At 45.2% G+C, this 23,100-nt stretch overlaps 1 protein-coding gene across 10 annotated transcripts in view; it reads left to right on the plus strand.

Annotated features, from left to right (window-relative positions):
* Window positions 1-23,100, plus strand: part of AGAP1 (ArfGAP with GTPase domain, ankyrin repeat and PH domain 1) — a 343,329-nt gene that overhangs the window by 78,334 nt on the left and 241,895 nt on the right. For 7 of the 10 annotated variants that reach the window (XM_053981906.1, XM_053981905.1, XM_053981897.1 and 4 more), the window contains exons 2-4: window positions 17,980-18,038; window positions 22,014-22,101; window positions 22,784-22,795. In XM_053981906.1, coding sequence (XP_053837881.1) covers window positions 17,980-18,038; window positions 22,014-22,101; window positions 22,784-22,795 — 159 coding nt within the window. The remainder of the gene's footprint in view (window positions 1-17,979; window positions 18,039-22,013; window positions 22,102-22,783; window positions 22,796-23,100) is intronic. The other 3 variants (XM_053981898.1, XM_053981900.1, XM_053981904.1) reach the window with 1 other exon arrangement.

The raw sequence follows: 23,100 nt of genomic DNA on the forward strand, positions 1-23,100 counted from the left end.
TGCTCTGGTTTGTATTTTTAGGGCCCCCAGGTTGAGAATCAGCTGTATCAGTGTGATGTTGCCCATAAATAGTGGGGGTGAAGCATGGAGACAGGTTGTTTTTGTGTGGAAGAACCGATGGAAAACCAGTTTGGATGGAAAACCAACTCCCCCCAGTTGGGGGCTTGACAGCATTTAGTGGCTGATGGAGCTGGCTATGATGTTTATAATGATTTAGAAAATGTGTGTGACCCTGTTTCCACAGCACACAGCTCTCCTGCAGTTGTAGCTGGCTGCCAGCCCAGTGCCCTGTCCCCAAATACCTACTGCAGGTGTCTGCTGGTGGCTTCTGAGTGTCTCTGGGTCCCTGTTGGCTTGTCCAGCCTCCTTCCCCAGCCCACTGCCAGCTGCCACTGCTGCCCCTGGGGAACAAACCCAGAGGGATGGAACTGTTCCTCCCTCCTGCAGGAGGGAGCTGAGTTACCCAGCCAAGCTCCAGTGAGCTCTGCAAATCTGGGACAGAGAATTCCTGCTCCCACTCCTCCTGTGCATTCCACTGTTGGAGCAGGGTTGTGTGGTTCACGCTGAGTAAAAAGCTAATTTCTTTCTGAATCCAATCTGAGTTCCTTTCCTGCAGAATAATCCTAGGAATGTGTCACTGCAGTCATCACAAACACTGCTGGCCTTTACTGTTTACATGGGCTGTCCCTGTCCCCCAGCAGGTCCTCAGGGAGGAGGAAGGAAGGGTTATGTGCAGTAAAAACTGCACAAAAATCACAGCAAAAACATAAACCACTTTCCCCCCCTGCTAAGATTAATAGAAATGGATTTCTGTGCATTTTTTCAGTCATTCAGATGATGAGCTTTGGTAAATACTTGACCAAGAAGCAGTGGGTGCTGGATGAGAGCCCAAGGAGCCCCATGTAACCTCCACGAAGGGCTTCCCAGATAAACCAAGGCTAAATTTGGGCTCACACCACTGGAGTTGAGCTTATCTTGTCAGCTCTTGTACCCTTTTCAGCCACTCTCAGAGAATTTTTTTTTTCTTAATTCCCTTTTTTCAACCGCAGGGCATTTTTGGGGGATTACATATCATTTATTTACATTTATAAATATGTAGACGTCATACATATAAAAATGTATATATATACATATATATAATTTTTATATAATGTATAAATCCATGTCAAATGGAGTTTGCTTGCAATGCCTTTATTTCAGGCACATTCCTATGCATATTTAATAATTTTATGGCTGTGGCTAAGCTGGTGAGCTGTGTGATAGGAGTGTGGAGTCAGGCTGTGTCTTTGCTCTCTGGGCTGGGAATTTTTGAGTAATAAAGGCACTTGTGTTTAATTCCAACTCATGAAACACTTAAAGTGAATTTTACCACCTTTATTTCTTCATGTTTGTTTAGTGGAATATGCACCCAGCAGGGCCAAACCTAGGAAAAAGTGATTGCAGAACCAATAAAATCAGCTGGGTGTTGAAATAAGCAGTTTTGCAGCATTCTCGGTTGTATTTTTTTCCTTCATTTCAATGTCATGTTTTTTCCAGTGGATGACTTGTGCTTAAAACCTTGGGACTCAAAGTGGTTGTGAGGTTTTTTGTTGTTTTGTTGAGGGTTTGAAGGGTGTTTTTAATGATTCTGGCACAGATTTTGGCAGCATTTTTGAGGAGCATTTCCAGGACACTAATTGGTACATGAAGTAGGAGCCAGTTTGTGTACATGCAGCTTGAATTACAGCACAGCTTTTGAAGTCTTGAGTCTTTGAGGTTCTGGTCACCTGAATTTTCAGGAAGGAGTGTGGCATTTAATTCCTATAGCAGATTTTTGAGCTGGAAACTCTATGGCTGTTTATATTAAAGTCAGATTTAAGTATAGTATTTTCTTGGAAAATACCAATAAAGGCTGGGGGATCAATGCAAAACCCCAAAGGTCAAGTTTTCAGCAGACTCTTGTGCTGCTGGCAGCTTTTGTCCCTGGGCACTGCCTGGGCAGTGAGATTTATTTACTGGAGTGTTGTGGCATGGTTAACATGGATGCCTGTGCATAATGCCAGTGGATGCCATGTTTTGGGATAAATGACTGACTTTCTGAGGGTCTAATTGACAAATGCTTCATTATAGCTTCAAAATGCTGTGTCTGTGTTGGGGGAGACATTGAGGCACAGGCTGGCAAATACAGTATCAAAGGATTGGAAACTTACACTGCTTATTCTTTGGTTTATGCATAAAATCTCAGAATTCCTCATGGACATTTTATTCCCCAGATATCAGTTGGGTAATGTCAGCTTTCCATTTCTTGTGCTGTTATTTCCAATAGTTCTTATTAAAATTCAGCATATTCCCCCCCTTTTTTTTTTTTTAAACAATAAGGATTGTGATGACATCTCTATTTAATTTAAAAGATAAATGCCTGACTCTGGGGAGTTTAGCTGTCTGCAAACACCTTTTAAATCACATGAGGTTTTTTTTCCCTCCAGGTGAAAATGCTCCCTTCCTTTGTTGGAAGTGGGAATGAGCGAGAATTCTGGGGAAGGATGGAGGGACAGCCCTTGTGATCCAAGGTACCTGCAGGGGTGCTCACACCTGGGGTCACTCCAGAGGCAGAGCAAAGCCTTGGGAACAGGCAGGTCATGGATATTTTGAGGTGCAGTGGTGCAGCACCTGGGAGCAGCCCGAGGTTTTCAGTCCTCGGTGCCAGATGCAATCCTGGGCAAGGGTTTAATTCAGAGGCACGATTTTCAGCCTGAAATCCGTGGTGGGTTTGTTACTGCATTTATCTCAGGCTTTTCCTTCATATGGAGACTGGTCTGTGCAGAGATTTCTTCATCCAGTAACTCTCTGGGAGCCCTCTGTGACTGCCTGCCTGCTTCTTTATGGGGAAAAACTCACGTAATGCTTCCCTAGATAATTTTGTTCATTCTTCTTGTGTATTACAGTGCCTAAAGCAATTTAATAGGTAACATAGGTTGAGATTTCTTTTTTTTTTTCCTGCTGTAGCCTTGGTATAATTCACCATGATAGTTGTTTTAGAGGTTTACAGATGACAAACACGTCTGGTTGTAAGCACACACCTGGCTTAGCTACTCACAATAAGGTTGGACTTGGTCTTGGAGGTCTTTTCCATCCTGAATTTCCTGTGATTTTAACAGGGATGCAGACACTTTCTGATGTGTATCCACGGTGCTTGGGATAGAGCAGGGCATGTTGATGCTGCTCAGCTGTAATGCTGGGCAGGGTTAATGAAAATCACCTCACTAGAAGCACCTGAGCAGCATTTCCTCCAAGGGAGGCAGCATTTGAGGAGCCTCTGGAGGCAGGGATGCAAGGGCTTCATGGGGGAGGGCAGTTTGATCCCATGCAAGGTAATGGTTTCATTTTGCATTTTCTGCTGTCCAGCTTTTTCATCAAAACTGTTGTTTTCTGCTATAAAAACAGTAGGTTTGTGTGCAGCCTGGTGAGGTGATCCTTAAAACTGCTGTGAGCCTTTTCTGAGCCTCCTGTGGGTCCTCTCAGAGGGAAGGGCAGCAGGATGTGATCCTCCCACTCTTTTAGGCTCCCTGATAAACTGTGCTCCCAGTGAAATAGCCAGTCCTAAAATGATCTGTAAGTACTCTGCTCTTGCCGTGGAGGCTGGCACCGAGGCAGATAAGGGGAGCAAATTGTCCTGAGATATTCATCTTATGGTCTGGATAAGAGGAGAATGAGTTGGGCAATTGGGATTATCTGAAAGAAATCTGTGTTCTGTGCCTTTTTCTTTGAATGCACAGGGTGAGTGGAGCTCAGAGCAGCCTGGTGTGGTGGAAGGTGTCCCTGCCCATGGCAGTAGATGATCTTTTAAGGTCCTGTCCAACCCAAACTATTCGATGATGTTTAATAACTGGAAGTGTGTTTTAACATAAGTAAGCAGGAGCTGCTAGAACTGTTCACCTGCTTTTACTGAATGGTGAATATTCTGTTGCACATCCAGGTGTATCTTGTCAGGTCTCCTCATCTCCCCGAGTTGGTTGTAATTTGCATAATGTGGTAAAACACCACCTTTAAAAGGCTGATTAATGTTTGTGTGAGTCAGCAGGGACATGAATGGTGGGTGATTCTCAGCTTCTCAGCCCACCAGGAAAAGCTTCCTCGGCTGATAAAGGTGAGGTGTTTAATTGGGGCCAGCTGGTACAGATGGCATCACCTTTGCCTTGTATTAAAATGGTCTGGAGACTTGGATTTCAGGTGTTGGGGGTCACCCAGACCACTGTTATAAAATGAGTTGGGTTTTCTTGGGTGCCTCTTGTTGGTGTTTAGGATAAAAGCTGTTTTGTTTATCCATGAACATGGAAAAAACCTTAGAGTTTTGTGGAATGAAGAAATTTCACTGCTGGGATTGCTTTACCACCGTATATAAAGGTTTGTGCCCTCATGTTCTTGCCTATGTGGATAATAAGCACATCTACTGAATCTGAAGATTTCTGTATTACACCAGCTTTGGGTTTCCCTAAACAGAACACTCAGAGCAGGAGGCACCTCGCTTTTCCAGCTCTGCTTCCATCAGGTACACCTTGATGCCATTTTTCTAATCCTGGGTTTAGGTGTCTTGAGCAGTGAAGAGAAAAAAAATCTGGAATGTGGTTGGAGCAACCTTACAGCCATCATTTGGGACCAAGTTACAAGTGGAAACTTGTTGGCTTGTTAGAAAAGCAGCGAACTTGCACTGGGAAAGTGAGATTTTCATATTCCATGCCTTTGGGAACAGTTTCCTAGAGCTAGGCGAAGACAGTAAATTTGGAAATGCTTCTTTTTCCTTTGGTTTCAAACCCATGCCTGTCACTGGTAAGCTCAGGCTTTTATCTTCTAAGTAGTATTATTTATTGACAGTGTGACCTGCAGTATCTGCTGTGAATTAAGTGGAAAGATCAGCAAAGGCAAATTAAAAATGTGCCAGAATTATTAAATAAGATATCTACTGAAGTTGCTGCATCCCTTGAAGTATTCCAGGCCAGGCTTGACGAGGCTTGGAGCAGCCTGGTGTAGTGGAAGGTGTCCCTGCCCATGGCAGGGGGTGGGATGAGATGGTTTTGTAGGTCCCTTCCAAACCAAACCATTCTGGGATTCTGTGGTTGCTGTCAAAATTCACTGGCTCCTTGAGAGGCAGTGAAAATGTGGGTGCTGGAGAAGAAATTCCAGTATTGCTGGGATTTAGCTTATGCTAATGTCTTGTGGCATTTCAAATAAATTTAAGGGGGGAAAAAAAAACCCTTCCTAGACAGAGCTATTGATGATTCTACAGGGGTAGTCAGGCTCTGGTTTCCTTGCACAGCCTCCATAAAATGCTGGAAGAACTGAGTGCTAAAAATACACCCTTAACCCCACAGCAGTGGCTTGTGTTGGCCTTCCTGGAGGAACAAATCCCTTTAATTAGTAAGACAGTGAAGTTTATTTTGGGGTTTGCTTTGTTTTCATTCTGGGATGTGAACTCTCATGCACTGTGGCTTAAAAAAATACAGAATGCTGTAGCTGTGCTGGGGTCTGCTCCAGCTGCTGGCAGCAGCTGCAGCCTGCACTGCTCTCTTCATCCCCCTGCCTTTGCCTGGGAAAAAACAAATCCCTTTCAACGGGGAGGAGGAGCCAGGAATGGTTTTGATCTGCCCCAGTAGCTGCCTTGATGTGCTAACCACATGTTGTGTGTGAGCCTAAGGACAGAGCTCCCCGGCTGGGGTGGGAGCAGCTCTGGGGAGCTCTGCAAAGGGCAGCGCTGCTCCCTCTGGGTTCTGCAGTGTGCCTTCAGTGTCACACGTCCTGTGCTGCTTTTGGGGTGCTTTTTGGAGATCTGGAGACCGTGGCTCTTTGCATTCTGTTTCCCCGCTGTGCTGCTTGCAAGTGGCTGCGCTTTATTAAGGATTTAAGGCTGCACTTGATTGCGTTAATTATTTTCTGAACAGCGCGTGCTGATGTTGTTGCTGGAGTAGAGGCTGACACCCTTCTTGTTGGCTTTGAACTACATTTTAGATTTTTGGGTGGGTTTTTTTGGCACTTTTTTTTTGTCTAAACATGAAAAGAATTTTTTGTAATGAATTTCAGTGGCTGATGGGGTCACGTTTACCTGAGGAAGTGGCACAAAGGTGATAAAGAATATAAACTGGCCCCCAGCTTTCCTTTCTTAGCTCATATAAGGGAAATAGGAGGTTACAGGATTAGTAGGGAACAGCATTTGAAGGGAGAGTAATTCTGTAAGTGTTTGGGTGCAGGAATTTAGCAAGGACTCAGTTTACAGCATGGTTTGCTAGAGCACATTATAGGTCAAGATGTAGCAAGAGGGCTTGTGCAAAAATAGCTCATTTTTTTTCCAAATGATCCTTTAATAGGCCTCATTTGCATGTTGTAAAATAGCAAGTGTGAGAAGCATCGGAGCCAGGACGTTAAGGACAGAGGGGTTTGGTCTCTTAGGTGAACAGAATTGGTTTCTGATTACTGAGCTCTGCATGGGCTCCTTTAAAGATATCATTTCTAGTGCAGTGCTTTGAGTTTCAAGTATGTGCCTGAGGTGATGGGAACCTGCTGAAGCTTGGAAAACACACTTGAGTTTTTTGGTTCACCCAGGAAACACAAATAAGAGCATAGCCAGAGGGCAGGATTTTTGCAGAGACCCACAACAGTCTCATTCCTGGATGAGTGTTTTTTTTTTTTAAATATGTCATATTACCAGTTCTGGCAAAGTAAAGATTCAGCTTTATAAGCCTCGAGTGGAGAGGATTAACAAATGGATGTTTGCAGTGGTTCTGTGTTGATTTAGATCTTGGGCATTGCAATAATTCCTCAGGTGCTGTGGGTGCTGGGGTGCAGGGGGAGGAGAAGCCAAAGGAATGATAGGGAATGGACCTTGGCATCCTGGTGGTTTTTCCTTACTCCTGGCTTCCTCCAAACCTGCAGCTTTATCTGCAGGGGAGAGCTGAAAGGCTTTGTGTTACAGCCTCTGAGTCTAAAGTTCATGTGAGCAATGTTTTGGGTTTCCAGAATAAATACTTTGTACTTGCAGAGGTCCTGTATTTTCCAAAATGCCTGGTGGTAGCAGGTGCTTTTTAAATAGGCAGCTGTGGAAGGAAACTCTTTCCTAATGGAGCATTTAGTCACATATTATCTTTTCTGACTGTTATTAACTGTTTTTAAGCACTTGTCAGGCAAAAGGTGCTGGCTGACATGAGCCTTTCCCTGCTTGCTTGGCTTTCTGTTGGCTTCAGGATGCATCCCTGCCTCAGCTGTGCAGGGCTAAGTCCCAGGATTTTAGTGCTGGTTTAATGTTTTGGTGTCTTTACAGGCAGCAGGGTAATGAAATGGAGTAAGTGGGTATTAGCCTTGTTGCAGGAAGATAAAAACTAATTGTGCAGCTGAAGCACCTGAGGGGAGTGTGCACTGCTCAGGTGTGCTGCCAGGGGAGGGAGACAGGACAGGGAGAGCATCCAGGGCACCTGCCTGTGCTGGGAGGCTTTATGGGGCCATCTCCTCTGCCCATGAGGTCAGGGAGATTCTTTCATGCACACAGAGCACGTGTTCTGCACCCCACTTTCCTGCTTTAGGTTCTCCATGTGGGCTCTTAGGAAATCAGCCTTTTTCTTGTAGTGGATCTCTGTGCAGCTGAAAGAAAATGGGCCCCCTTTGCTCTGTTTCCTTGTTGCTGTAACCAAGGCTTTTGCACTGGTTCCAGATCAGCATTAATTCCCTTTGAGACCATGCCTTGGATTGCATTAACTTTTTTTTTTTTTTTTTGACATTTGACAAAAGCTTTGTTTAAACAAGTTAGATGTGCATCAGGCTAATAAATATAAACCCCGTCAGATTATTCCTGCTGGGCTGTTCTCTGGAGAACAGTGTCTCATTTGTGTATTTTCCACTAATCATCTCCAAATCTTGCATGGGTGATATCAAGTTAGGGAAAGTGGATTTAGGATTACATATGGTACAGTCAGGGAAAAAGAGGCTCTGTTTTGACAACCAGCATAGCAATCTGGGAGACATGACTCCAGTTCTAAAAAATGTTTTCAGAAACGTGTTGCATAAACAAGTCATCATTTCCCTGGTGGAGAGGGGAAATGTTTTTCTAGATGTACTTCTGTACAAACCTTCTGGACCTGTTTTCTGTAGCCTCAGTTAAGAGCCCTGAAAAAGGCTGATCTGAAGGGGCAGATGATGTCAGAGCACAGCTTTGGGTGGACAAGCAGCCCAAGGAAGCTGGGCCGTGAGCTGATTTGGGATAGAACTTGTACTGCAGGTTTTGGCACTGCTGCAGAAGGAGAAAGAATCCTCCATGGCACCATCACTCCTTTGCAGGTTCCTCGAGAGGGGAGGGGCATTTTGGGGATGGGAAGAGTGTAGGTTCAGCTGGGCTGGAGGATCACACCCATTGAAGTTGACTTCACCGTGGCTGCCTGGGTGTGACGAGGGAAGAGTTTGCCTCTGTCTGCATTAATCACACTCTGTGCAGCCACTGAGTTGGACTTGGGAGTGAGTCTGTAGGTGAATGGATAAATGAGGAATTGGGGAAAGGTTTGGATTTTATGGTGAAAATCATAGCTCACATTTACTCGAGTTCTGTAGGGGAGGACAAAGGAAACCTGTTCATTTTGTCATTTTGATTGCTCTTGGTACAGACTCAAGCTGAGCTGCCATCAGGTAAGGGGGAGGGTCCTCTTGTGCATAAAAGTTTTTAAAAGTAGGAAATCATGTCTAGGAATAAATAATTGATTTTTTTTTTCATGTTGAAAAGACCCAGCAGCAAATCCTGGAGGAATCTGCTGCAGCCTTTTCAGGTTAAGATACTGATGAATGCCCAGGGAAAGCAAAAACCAGGAGCTGGTTGTGCACAGCTGCAGAAGAACCTGCTGGTGGCTGGTGATGGATGTCCTGGTGGCTCGAACTTGCTGTGGATCAGTGTGGGGAGAGTAAAAGGGTGGTGAATTTGGTGCAGGCAAGAGCAACCCCCCTGAGGAGTGGGGCAGCCAAGAGGGATCAGCATGAGAGAGGAGGGGGAGGTAAAGATGGAGTCACTCTGGTTTATCCCTTTTTACTTAAGGATTAAGAAGCACGTTGTGAAACTGGGAAGAGGCAGATTAAAACCCAGCCCAGTAGTTTTCCCTTTTGTTATAATCCCAAAGACAATTGAGCTGTGAGTCCCTGCAGGACCTTGGCAGTGTCCTTAGCAGAGATGCACAGCTGTGAGTAAAACACTTCAAGGGCTGTGGTTATGGGAAGAGGCTGCCTCTGCCTGAACTGCTTGTTCACAGAATCCCAGCATGGTTTGGGGTGAAATGGGCCTTAAAACCCATCCCATCCCACCCCCTGCCATGGGCAGGGACACCTTCCACTGTCCCAGGCTGCTCCAAGCCCCAATGTCCAAGCTGGCCTTGGACACTTCCAGGGATCCAGGGGCAGCCACAGCTGCTCTGGGCTCCCTGTGCCAGGGCATTAACCTCTCACAGGGAGGAATTTCTTCCAACAGCCCATCTAACCATGCCCTTCTTTTGATTAAAGCCATTCCCCCTTGTCCTGGCACTCCAGGCCCCTGTCAGTTTTTAGTCTGGGATTTGGTGTTAAGCACTCTCAAGTGTTTGTACTTTTGTTTCCTTGAGCATGCCTTGGTATTCCTATTCTCTCCTTCCTCCTAGACCTTTTTTCCTCCAAGGTTGCTATGGTTTTGCTCATTTATTGTCATCTGCTTCATGTTCTGCTGCTTAAATGTTGGTGATGCTCAGGTGTTACCCCAGAACAAGCTCCTCTGTGGAATCCCAGTGGTGGGGATCCTGTGCGGGCTGCCTTGCTGTGTCCTGGGTTTTACTCAGTATTGCTTCTAGAGCTGTGTCAGGGCAGGGTGAGGCTGGAGATCAGGGAAAGGCTCTTCCCCAGAGGGTGCTGGGCACTGCCCAGGCTCCCCAGGGAATGGGCACGGCCCCAGGCTGGCAGAGCCCGGGAGGGTTTGGACAGTGCTCCCAGCGATGCCCAGGGTGGGATTGTTGGAGGGACTGTGCAGGGCCAGGGGCTGGACTGGATGGTCCTTGTTGAGTCCCTTCCAGCTCAGGATATTCCATGATTCCATTTTCTTCTCTATTAAGTAGTCACCAAGTTCCCCTTGCTTCTTTTTTTTTTTTTTTTTTGCTGTTTTTTCGAGTTGCAGCCATTCTTACCTATCTGAAAAGCTAAAAGTCTTTTCAGCCTGCACTCTCATTTTCTTTTTTGATCTCTATTGTGACTTTCTTCTTGCCAGATAAATCTGTTCCTATATTCTTTCAAAATGCTCTTTTCCCCCCACTTCATCTTTTTCAATTTATCCTTTCATGTTGATTTTTCTTGTGCCAACTGCAGAAGCTGTCCCTTTTCATCTTTGATGCTTCTCAGGGAGATTCCTCGTTAATATTCAGATTTGAATAAGAAAGGCTAATTCCTCATTTGTGTCTGTAGTCAGGAGAGGCAGCCCAGGCTATGAAGGGTTTTTGAAGGGTCTCATTTTGGGTACTTTGGACATCCTTGCTGGGACATGGATTTCATTGTGGATTTTCCCTCCTGCCTGTCTCAAGTCAAAACTTTATCTCCAGATTTTCACTGATTTCCCTGTGGGATCATCTTTCCTGTGCCCCTCCCTTGAGGCAGGAGATGGGAGAAGACAGATCTCGCCTCTCATCCTGCTTCTGGGCAGACCCAGCAAAATGAGGCATTTACCAAACATTCCCTCTCCAGCACCTTCTTTTTCTTCCTGGTTTCCACTACTGCTGTGGTTCTGTGTTTAGCTGAATTTCTGTGGGGATTTGGCCCTTAGGAAATATTGTTTATTGCCTGAAAAAAAAGATGTTACTCCACTGCACTGCAGAGATGATAATTTCCTTTCCCAGTTTTATTGGAGCAGGGAGCAGTTGTACTACAGGGATGCTTTCATTTTCTCTTTGTCTGCTTTTTATATTCCTTTCAGCCTCTTGGTGGGGCTGCCTGTTGGAAAAGGGGCTGGCCCAGCTTTCCAGTGCCACATTTCTCTGAGGGATGTGTTAGGAAATGTGCATTTGATTGGAATGGAGTGGTGTTCCTGACACTCCTCACTCAGAACATCCCTCTTGATGTGCTCTGTGCTTCTCCCACGGCAGAGCTGTCTCAGGAGAAAACTGTGGTTTCATCTGTGGGATTTTAATTTCTCTTACACTAACTGTGTGTGTCAGCTCTGGAACCCAACCCACTGGGAAAATACAGGGAATGGGAAGTTCTCCTTGTTAAGTATGTAATTTATTTTTCCTTGTAAAAAGCCTGCAGCCAAAATATCTGCTCTGTTTGGTTTAAGGATTTATTTTGTGGGGTGGGGAGGGTTAGGATGAGTAGTCCAGGCTTGGAGCTACATTATATTTAAGGGCAAAACAAATGATTTGGTGGTGTTAGATGTAAAACTTTGTGCATGAGATTGGGTTGGGGAATGTACTTGGATCCATTATCCATCATTCCTTTTGTAGGAAGCGTGGGGTTATCCTTCAGGAGGTAACATCTCTGCGCCCACCTGGAAGCTGTGAAGAGTGGCTGTAGATGTGAGAGAGGGGGGATATTAACAGCAGCAAAAAACCTTTTGATTGGAACAATTAGAAAATCGAAGTCAGAGCCCAAATACCTGGTGAGAGCCAAGAGCTCTGCAGTTCCCGAGCCCAGAAGCGTGTTTTGGGAAAGGCTGAGCTGGGGAGCTTGTGCAGCTCTTTGCATCCCTGGCCCTCCTTTTGTTTCCATGGCAGCACAAAGGATAACGCTGCTGCTGCAGCTGCCAGATGCTGCTGGAAGAGAGATTACAGCTTTGACCTAAATATCTCTTTAATACAGGTCTCAGTTACAGGGAGAGGTTTTTCAGATGTCGGAGATACGGGAGGCTCTGATGAGCACGGGCTCGGATTCCTGATGCCTGAGCTGCTCTAAGCTCAGCCTCGTTTTCCTGTTTATAATTAGGAATTGGGCATGGCCAGAGATAAATCTGTCCAATATCAAACATTTCTGTTGGAGCTGGAAGAGCTCCTGGGTTTTTATCCGTCCTGACAAGGCTGGCAGGGGATGGGAGGAGCCTTAAACCGACAGCTCTGAAATCCCTCTGGTTTTAGGGCTGTAATTGAATGGTGGCTCGCTGTGTGTGTGTATTGGTGCTGTTAGTGAAGTGTAAATACAGCGCTGTGCTGGGTGGGATGGGATTCCCAGAGCCTGGCTGGAGTTCCCACCCGGAGGAGGAGGGCAGGGAGCTGCAATGCTGCTTCTTGCCTAAACTGCCTGAGAATTAGAAATGACACATCTGCAGCTCAGGAAGGAAAAAAGGGACTGTTTGGAGCTGGGTGGTTGCAGCAGTAATTCCTAACTGGCATACAGTGAGAAGCCATAGAATCCATGATTCTATCACACTGAGTAGGGAGGAAATAAAATTTTAAATCATCCCAGTACTGCTTCTGGTGGTTTTCTAAAGGTTTTTATTTGTTATTTCTTTGTAGTTATTGTTTGGTGTCATGGAACAGAGTGAATAAGCAGAGAGGACCCATATAAAAAACTGATTTTAAAAACCCAAACACAAAAGGTATAAAAATTCATCGAATTCCAGGGTGATTTGTGTTGGCAGGGACCTTAAAGCCCGACCAGTTCCACCTCCTGCCACAGGCAGGGACACCTCCCACTAGACCAGGTTGCTCAGAGCCCCATAAAATGTAGAAGAGGAACCTTTTGAAACATGACACGATCTTCCAAATAATATTTTATGCAAAGCTTAGAAATCAACATGTCAGGATGGTTTTCTGCTATTTTCTGTTGGAACTGACTCAGTGCTTTGACTTAAAGTGCTGGGGGCTGGGTTGGAGAGGATGTGCTCTGAGATTACTCCCCACCCCCCAAAAAAAAAAAAAGCATGTTTTAGGAGGATCACAAGTCTCAACCCAAAAGCTGCACATTTCCCTCTTTGCTGAGAAAATCACACGAGCTTTGGGAAATACATCCTGAAAGTGCTGCTTTGATACAGCTCCAAGAGAGAGATGTGTGGCCTTATCTGCATCCTTGTGGGCAAGTGGGAGCTTGTAGGAAGGTTTTCTCTACCAGTTCACTCTCAGGTTTTCATTTCAAAGCAGAAGAAACTCTAAATATTGCTTGTAATGCAGAAATTATTGAAGGGGGAGAGCAGCATGTGACATGGCTGTTGGTGCTTTTAACTTCTTTCTCGTGTTTTTGAGGGCTCTTGTTCTTAGCAAAAAGGATCTTTAGCTGAGAGTTTCCAGAAAAACCCCTTGGCTTTTCTATATTTCATTTATTTACAGCTTTTCCTCATTTAGAAGGACAGCAAAGTAACTTTGGGATTGCCTGAGGGAAGCTCTTGCTAAGAAGCTCTCCAAGCATCATGAAAGATTTAAGTCCTTTCATGTCATCCTGCAGAGATATCTGCCCACCCTTCCCTCACCACTCCTTTTGGTCAGGTTGCCATTGGGTTCTGTCTGGAGCAGAGGAAGAGAAAGCTCTGAGCTTCTCAGCTTTTTGCTAGTCAAGAGTGAGAGATTTCGGTGAAAAAAAGGGCAAAACAAGGTTAGTGGATCAAGGGCTGGTGATGGGCAGGCTGCTGTGCTGGCACTCACTGCCCAGGGCTGTGATAATACTGGGGCTGCCCAGGCTCTCCTAAAATAATAAACAGACAAACTGCACTGGCTGCTGGGGGTGTTATCCTCAGGGATGGACCCACAGGATGGAGAGGCTGCTGTAAATCTGATTGGCCCCAGTTAGAACCTTCTTCTCAGAGGTCCCATTAGCTGCCTTGTTGCTGTTGCCCATGGCAGTAAATGGAATTAATTTAGGAGAGGGTCTCCAGTGTAAAAACTCAAGGATGGGATGAGCCAGACTGCTGAACTCTGAACAGCCAGGCCCTTGCTGGGGTTATTGCTTTAATGGCTGGGAGACATTTCTGGTTTTTGTGACTTCCCTCCCCTCTTCTGAACCATGGATGCTGGCATTGGCCTTGACCCTGTGTTCTCTCATGAACATTATTTTGCTGATACTTATTTAGATTGTAGTGATCATTCCTGGATTTGAAAAAGTAGATTTTTCTGTTGGAAAACTCTAAGCAGGGCTTTTAAATATGGAATATTGGAACAGTCAGACCTTGGAATTAGCAGCTCTCCTGTGCCATGGAGTGCATGGACCTGGGCAAGAGTGGCCACCACACCCCAGGATTTCATCTCAACACGTGTTGCCCCATCCCTGGAAATGTCCAGGGCCAGTTTGGACAGGGCTTGGAGCAACCTGGGATAGTGGAAGGTGTCCCTGGCCATGGTGGAATGGATGGGCTTTAAGGCTGCTTCCATCCCAAACCATTCTGGGATTCATGTGGTGGAACCAACGTCTACGTCTCATGCTTAATACTGGAATGAAGAAGGTTCCTCTGGGTGGGGAGGAGTTACTAAACTGAGGTTTTAAAAGAGTGAGGATCCTCTTGGGAGTTCGTGCTTTAGTGTCGTGGTAGAAATAAAACCAGAAGAATTGAGGGAAAAAAAAAAAAAAAAGAAGACTTCTGTTGTGGCAAAGGAAACTTTGTGAAGGAAATGCAGCTTAAACGAACTTGGTGCACGTTTTAAAAAGACACGAGTGACACCATGAATATTTGAAGCTTTTGATCAGTGATGCAGAAATGAAAGGAGCAGCACATGCAACTGTGATTAATTATTGACAAAAGTCATTTCTTGCATGTGTGGAGCCTGGAGTGGGACGTGAAGGTTGAGTTCACTGGAATTCCAGAGCTGGGCAGTAATGCAAACAAGACCCCACTTGATCAACTTCCTACATGTGGTTCTATTTATTATGCAAATCTCTTCCAACGTGTTTAAATCAACATGTGGTGGTGGGGGGTTGCAGCTTCAGCAGAGGATTTTTGTGGGCTGCACAATTTGGGCTCTGCGTGCTCCAGTTTGATGGATCCAGTGAGTTCGTGCTGTAGCTGCAAGTCAGTTTGCTTTATTTAGGAAAATAATCCCCAAACCTGCTTGTCATGTTCTATCTGTGAGTATTTGACCTTTTCACCTTAACTTCTGTGGATCTTGGACTAAATCAGCTTTTTCCTGAGATATTCCTAGAAGCTGGATTGGATAGAGGGTGCTTCCATGTCCATCCCAGTGATGGCACACAAACCTCACACTGCAGAAGAGACCAAATGCTGTTTCATGCCATGTTCTGTGTTTAGCTGTGGTAATTCCTTCTAAACATGCCAGTGGAAATGAATCTCATGGATGTCCCAATAGAAATGAGTTGGTTTTATTTTTTTAAAGGGCACTGGAAGACCTTATGTAATTTAATTGCAAATTTAGGATAATAGAAGTGAGAAATCTTAGTTTAAATTAGTTGGGTTGAGGTCAAAGTGTTTGGATTTTTTTTTTTTTTGTATTTTTTGTTTTCTTTTTTGTTGGTTTGTTTGGTTGGTTTTTTTTTTTTCACAGACATATTTTGGCAATAAAATGGAATTTCAACAGTTCTCAAGTATTTTGGGCACTCAAAACCTGTGGGGGCAGGAGCCAAGGGTTTTATCAAGAGGTCTGGCACCTTGTCAAGTGAATTTTATTTTATTTCTTATATTGCTAATCGGGACTAGAAGGCATCTATTGCCCATATTGATGGTCCTTGAGACCTGATAGTTTTGGAAGGTCCTGGTGTGGGGTTTTGGTGCGTTTTGATGAAGGAAGGACCAACAAATCCATGTCCTCAGGCTGGGTCATCCTTCCTTTCTGCAGCTGCCCACCTTCTGCTTTGTCTTTTGGCCTCTGTGCTTTTTGGAATTTTAGCTTTCATTGCCTCCCTGATTTGTCCTTTTGGAATGTGCAGGTCTTCCAAAATAATATTTTAAGGTTTTTATTATAGAGAAAAGCAACAGGATTTGTGATGTTCTTGTTACCCTTGTGCAGCTCCCTTCTGGCTTAGCAGGTTTTTTTGCCATTCTCCAAGTCAGCAGCAGTGATTTGCTCACTCATCTTTTTTTAATCTTCCATGGTGATAAAATCCAGTGGTTCTCTTTTATGGAAGCTTGTTGACATTTATTAGGGAGCTCTCCCAGTTTGTTTCACACACCTAAACCTCCTCGAGTCAGGGATAAGAGACTGATGGTTTTCTTTGACTCCTGAGAGTCTGGAGATGAGCTGAAACCTCCTCATCCCCTTCAGCCTTGGCTGCTCCTTCCCAAATCCACAGCAGCTCCAAGCAAACCATGAGAGTTGATAGTTTCCTGTTAGGGCAGTGACATTTTTCCCAATACCCAATCTAAAGCTCCCCATTCCATTGCTCCCTGTCTGGGAAAACATTCCTTCCCACAGGAAGGGAGGAAAACATCCCAGACCAAGCTGTGGTCCCTTTGGAATGCCTCAGTCGTGGGCAGGTCTTGCATGCAGTGTTCCCCAGTGGAAGCTGCTGCTTGTTTTGTCTCCTCCTCAAGTTCTTGTCACCTGGGTGTGGTGCAGAAACGTTTTCCTGGGGTCCAGTGGGACTTCAGGTCATGGAACAGGAGCTACATGACCACAGTGTCTTCTCTTGCACTCTGAGCCTTTGGTTTTCCTTCCCCTGCCAGTGAGTGTGTGGGAGACAGCTTGTACCTGTACCAAAATACTGATTATTTAGCACGTGTTTTCATAGAGATGCACACAGGATTTATTCACGGCTGAAATACAAAGGGATGGGTTAGATAAAACTGGAGAAGGTTTCCTAATTCGTGGCTAACAGGTCTTTTCTGGGATATTGAGGCAAAAGCAATATATTTCATAGATATAGACTGCAAAGCACAAGTTTGCTTTGTGATTGTTTTTAGGTGGGTGCTGGGAGAGCTTGGATGGGTTTCTGAAGTCAGTGAGGGTCGCATCTGGAGTAGGAAATTGCCTCCAATTTCTTTACTCTCCAGATGAAAGAATCAAATGGAACAGCCTTCTCCTCTCCTGCTGTACTGGAGGGGAAGCAGTGGCTGGCAGGACCCTAAGCTTGTTTAGCTTAAAAAGAGGCTTGTTCAAAACCAGCATGGTCAGGTGTAACCTTGCAGCTCCCATCTTCTGTGGCATCAGGGAACACCAGGAATGTCAGTGCTGCTCCATTTCCATGGAGCTGGAGCTGATGTGCTCAGCAGGAGCATCCTGTGCAGCACAGGCATTCAGCTGGTTTGCATGGCTCTGGAGGGGTTAAATCAGCATCCACACTGGATTTGTAGCAGAAACATCACTGTCTGTTTGCTTACAGCTAACCAGACCTTTATGGCAGGAACAAAATGATAAGTGTTTTTAAATACAGAAAAATAGAACCTTATTTCTGTTCTATGGTGTGGAATTGTCAGTGAGGTGCAGCCCAAAGAGCTTAATTTCTGTGATAAACCTGCCTTTCTTCAAGAAATCCACCCCTGCCCCAAGTAGTTTTTAATTAATTCTGTAGTAGATGGCTCTGTGGTTTATTTCTGCCTAGATTATGTTACTGGAAAAGTGGTGTGTTTGAGGAATAAAGAGAGATTTTCCCCTGCCTGAGCAAGGATGTTGCATCTGACTCTGGTTGCTGCAGTTGCTGACATGAAGTGTGATGTGGAGTAGAAAATAACATGTTTCAGAGCCAGCAAATTTTCTTATTTACCTGGGAGGAGAAGTTACTGCAGCTGGTGGCTGGCAGCTGCAGTCAGTGACATGTAACATGACAAACCCAAGGCTTTTCCTGTGGGGAAGGAATGTGGTGGTGTGGATGGGAAATGGCTTAACCAGGTACGCACTGGGAGAGCCTTTGCTCTAACTGGAGTTAGTTGGAGCTTTGTGATGATGTGGGAGCACCTGCTGCTGGGAGCAGATCCGTGCAGAATGGGAATTTCTGGGAGTTTTTATACCATTTCCCCAAGCCCCTGGTTTTTGTTGGCCTGTCAGCCTCCCAAGAATCAGACCTTTGGTCTCGCGTTCCCAAAGCCGTGGCATGAAATTGTGTGCAGCAGAGCATTAAATGTCATTATCCTGATGTTGGGAATGTTCTCCTCTTCCACAGATGCCTTTGTAAACAGCCAGGAATGGACACTGAGCCGATCTGTACCCGAGCTGAAAGTGGTGAGTTCATGTTTGCTCCTGTCTTGGAACATCCTGGAACTGTCACACATGAGAGGGGATCTGCCATGCCTCATTCCAGCTGCTGGTGGGGGAAAATGTAGAGAGCAGTTTTAATGAGTAAAGAATTTTTCTTTACATATCTATTGCAGACTCACAGAAGGGTTTGGATTGGGAGGGACCTCAAAGCTCATCTCATTCCACCCCCTGCCATGGACAGGGGCATTTTCCACTATCCCAGGTTGCTCCAAGCCCTCTCCAACCTGACCCTGAACACTTCCAGGGCTGAGGCTATCTTTATGAAGATGATGTATATTCAGAATTCATTTTAATCATACTTCAAAGGTCTCTCAGTATTTTATTGCTGTTTGAATTTGTTCTGCTCCATGAACCAGCTTCCAAGGGGGATCTTCTCAGCAGGGAAGTCTTATGAGGGCAGTGGAAGTTAGCAGCTGACATGTAAAGCTCATTTTATCTCCCCATAATAAGTTCTCATGATTTCAAGGACCAAATGTCTATTCTCCCTCTCTTTAAAGAATTTAAACCTTTTCCAGCATCTGAGTTGACAATAGTGTTTTGTGGAGGTGAGAGAATCTGCAAGGCCACACTTAACAGGGTAAATGCACTTAGAGAGGCATTTTAATGGGAGCAGCATCCTCACAACTACACTTCTGTGGCTGTTTTGATTTTAGCAGTGCTCAAGGTGAGTGCAAGAAAAGTCTGGCAGTCAGTGGATGCAATTCCCTAATACAGGAAGGGTCCCCAGGTTTTGTTAAACAGATGGTGTCATTTGGAAGGCCCCAAATACCTCACACAATGAAAAACCAGGAATTCAGGACTGGAGGGTGTTGCTTGGGTAGGAGCCCAGCACTGTTAACTGGCTTGTCCTGGGCTTCCTTGCACATCCCTTCCCCTTCTCTGAGCCCTGCTAATTCACAGCATCCCCCAAGAAAATTGGGAATTGCAGGTGAGAGCAGAGCTGCAGGCACTCCATGCTGTGATTCAGAGCACAAGCAATTACCAGGTGATGCTCTCAGGGTACATTTTTCTCTTGTGCTAGCCTGGCTGCATCATGTGAGTGCTTACTTTGGGTGTCCTGCCCCTGAGTTGTCTGAAGCAGGGGTGGGAAAAACAGCTTTCAGCTGCTGCTGAGAATTGATTTGCAGTGGTCAGCGTGCCACGAGAGCTGTCCAAGGGGAAAAGCAGAACTTCTGCTGTTACAAAAATAATAATCTGATTGTAACACTGCAAATGATGGAAGGCAGCAGCACCAGCTGTGCCTGTGAACTTGTGCTCCAAGAGGAAGGGTAAATTAGGAAGCCCAGCTGAAATCTGCTCTGCCTTTCCTGCACATCTGCCCTTGGGGAGGGGTCAGGGCCGTGAGTCACCTCTGTCATTCCCTTACTTCAGCCTCATCCTGGATGCTCCTGGGGCTGGGGAGCATGAGGACCATGTTCAAGAGAGAGGCTGTCTTCCTGTACGAGCTGGGAGGTCTTGAAATTGATTATTATTGTTATTTATTTTTGATTTATTTCTAGAGTGGCTGTTGTTTTGCCCTTTGGGCTCTGCAGAATTTTAAAGGGAACAGAAACTGGCTCTGGGAGAGCAGAGAAAGCCCCCAGGGCTGCAATAAAGGAAGGAGGTATTTTTCAGTGTGCCTCTGAGGAAAGAACCCCAGTCTTTGCCTCCTTTCTTTAGCCACACGAGGCTTGGTTTCTTTCCTGTGCTCAGAAGGATATTCAAGGCCACCTTGGAGGGGTTTGGAGCAGCCTGGGATGGTGGGAGGTGTCCCTGCCCATGGCAGGGGGAGGAATAGGATGAGCTTTGAGGTCCCTTCCAACCCAAACCACTCTGGGATTCTATAACTGGTTCCTGCTGATCCAGTACTTGGGTTTTCCTTATGGATTTTGATGCTTTTATTGTGATCAAGAGCATGGTGAGACCACTACCTTTGGTGTTCCTGGGTCCTGTTTATTCAAATATTAAATGAGGATGTGTTAGGCAGAATAAGCATGAGAGATTTCTGGATAGAATCACTGAATTTCTTGCACAAAAATATGCAAAGTGCAGTCAGGCTCCTCTCCTGGACAGCTTTAAAATGCCAAGTGCCATCAATAGAGTTTATGATTTTTCCCAACAGGCTTTAGGAGGCGTGGGCAAAGTGGCTTTAGTTTGGTTTACAGCATGTCTGGCACATGGAAATAAATGATTCAGTGTTGCACAAGTCATAACTGAAAAGAGCAGTGCGTTGTAGCTGAATTTTCTCCTCTCTGAACTGGGTTAGGGTGGTATTTTTGTTCCCTAACATGCTTGTCATAACTTGGTGCATTTCAGACGTATCCATAAATAAATGGAGATGACTGGGATTGTTTGTGTATAAAGCAGGGGAGAGAGGAATATGACTGCTGTGAAAACAGGCTGGCATTTTTGTCATGCTGTGGGGGATCAGCCTTAAAGCAAATATTAATGCTGACAAAGAGAGAAACTGTATCAGAAGTCAGATTTTTTTTTTCCCAGTGTAGAATTTATTGCTCCTACTTTGTAGGAATGTGTCAGAGAACCTGAAGTGCTGTCAAATGATGTAGCCTGCTATGACCTTTGGGATATTTAAAAAAATTAAAATATAAAATTGTGTTCTTGAATCCTTTGATGTCTTTCAAATACTGGGGGTCTCTGGATAGAATAAGACATCCCAGCTATGGGATGTTGGCTCTGACTGGACCCCCAGGTTGATGCTTTTCTGTTGTCCCTGGCAGTTACAGTTTTGGCACAAGTGTAATAGAAAATAACATTAATTTCCATCCACACAAGGCTAATCACTAGTAAGTGAAGGTTTCACTGGAAAACTGTTGTCTTGGCCAAATGTGGAGACCATTAAAAATACAGTTTCACACATTAAAATAACTATTTTTCACTGGTGAATGAGGGGCATTTTGTATATTGTTGTAGGCAAAAAAAAAAAAAAAGGGAAGGAACTTCTCCTTGGGAAGCTTGGGTGGAAGGGGAGATGGTGTCAGTTTGGTGATGAGAAGAGGTGCCAAGGCCAAGCTGTTTGCTCACAGGGGTCCCTCAGGTCTCAGTGGGTTTGTGGTGTGAGTGGGAGTAGACAAATGTACATGCAGTTCATATAATGGAGGGAAAAGTCATTAACTGGAGAGGTTGCTTCATGTTCTGGGGGTAAGGGACACGTGTTGGAGATGTCATTTTCTTCCTGTGACTCATCCCAGAATCCCTCCCTCCCTCCCCTGCTGCCCACGCTGTGGGATCAGCCCAAGGCAGGGGGGAATTTGGGGTGCCAGCACACATGGCTGGGTCCTGCCAAGCCATTTTTGATAAGGAGGGTGGTGTCCTGCCAGCTGGGGTTGAGAAGATGGGGTAGGGAACGTGCAGCTCCCTGCTGCTGCCTCGGCCCGTTCGGCAATCCCGGGCAGATCAGCAGAGTTCATCTTCTCTCCAGGGACCTTCTGTTCTGAGCCTCCAGTGAGGGTCAAGTAAACAGGAGAGAGCAGAGCAGGCTGGGCTTGTTTCAAAGGGGGAAAGAAGTTTCCATCACCTCCCTCCCCCAAGAAGGGAGCACAGTGTCCTCAGCTCTGTGCGCCCCTCAAAAGCCACAAACCCCAAATCTCCTCAAGTCCTTTGGCATTTGAGCACCTCCAGGAAGAAAACTCTGTGGGGTTGGGCTGAAATATTTCCCTGGGAGGGTGGGGAGGCCCTGGCACAGGTTGCCCCATCCCTGGCAGCGTCCAAGGCCAGGTTGGGCAGGGCTTGGAGCACCCTGGATAGTGGAAGGTGGTGGAACAAGATGATCTCTAAGGTCCTTCCCACCCCAAACCACCCTGCGTTTATTTTATCTCTTTTGCACCGTGTCTGCTGCTTGGGGTGTTACTTCTGTGTGAAGATTTTGCTTGAAGACACTGCTTTTTACAGGGATGAATTGCAGCTGAATTCCTTGTTGCTGCTTTTCCTTTTCCATTGCAGGGGATCGTGGGTAACCTGGCGAGTGGGAAGTCAGCGCTGGTGCACCGCTACCTGACCGGCACCTACGTCCAGGAGGAGTCACCTGAAGGTAGGTGCAGCCACAGCTCCCACTCTCCTTTTCCCCCCACAAACTACATCCTTGCTCATTTTTGATCATGCAGAAATGAATTAGCAAAAAAAAAAAATTAAAAAAAAAAAAAAATCCCATGTGCTACTTCAGAATGCATGGAGATTTTTGCTTTAACGTTCTCCAGACCGGGCTAAGTATGTCCAGTGTAATTGTAGATTTTCCATAACTGCTTAGCATCCTTTAAATACTTTGGCCCCCAGTGTGTGTCCATATGGGAATTAGTCCTGATGGAGAGGAGTTGACTGCTCTCAGTAGTGCTGCTGCTTTCACTTGGGCTGTTGAAAGCCTCAATTGCTGTCTGTAGCAGTGGGTTTCTGTACAATCAAGATGTTGGAAGAGTAAAAATCTTCACCTAAAAAGGTGTAACTTACTTATTGTTTAATCTATTAAATATCTGGTCTTTTTTTTTAATGTTCTTATGGCATAGAAAATTAATTTGTATGCTGTAGTGTTTAACATTAATCCAAGTTTATAGCTTGAAATCAAAAATATCACAGTACCTTATCAAGGTTTATCTTGCAGCAAATACTTTCTTGATTATTTTTCTTTATCTGTTCTCCTTATGACCTTTTAAATCCAACTCTGAGACACTGAATTTCTGGTTCCTTCTTTTCCTTACTGGCTGTTCCCTTCTTTGCAGATATGGATGCAGGTAACTATACTTTGTCTTCATGGCAGCTCTGGTTTTGAAGGGCCAGATGGTGGTTTCTGTACTAGAGCGTTTTTTCCCCCCTTGTTTTGTGTATCATTTTGAGTTGTTTGCTTTTGATTTCAAGTCTTTAGTACATCTCACTGTTTTTGTCTCTTGCTGTAGTTGTCTCTTCAGCAGTAGTTTGTAGTTTCATGCATCTCTGATAACATTTGTTTCTAATTAACTCTTACCACAGGAAGCTGGTTTAGCTTGGTAGTTGACATTTTAACAGCCTGGAATTGTAGTTAAAATGGGAGGAGAGGGGA

Source organism: Vidua macroura, chromosome 7, assembly GCF_024509145.1.
Source record: "Vidua macroura isolate BioBank_ID:100142 chromosome 7, ASM2450914v1, whole genome shotgun sequence".
NCBI lineage: Eukaryota > Metazoa > Chordata > Aves > Passeriformes > Viduidae > Vidua > Vidua macroura.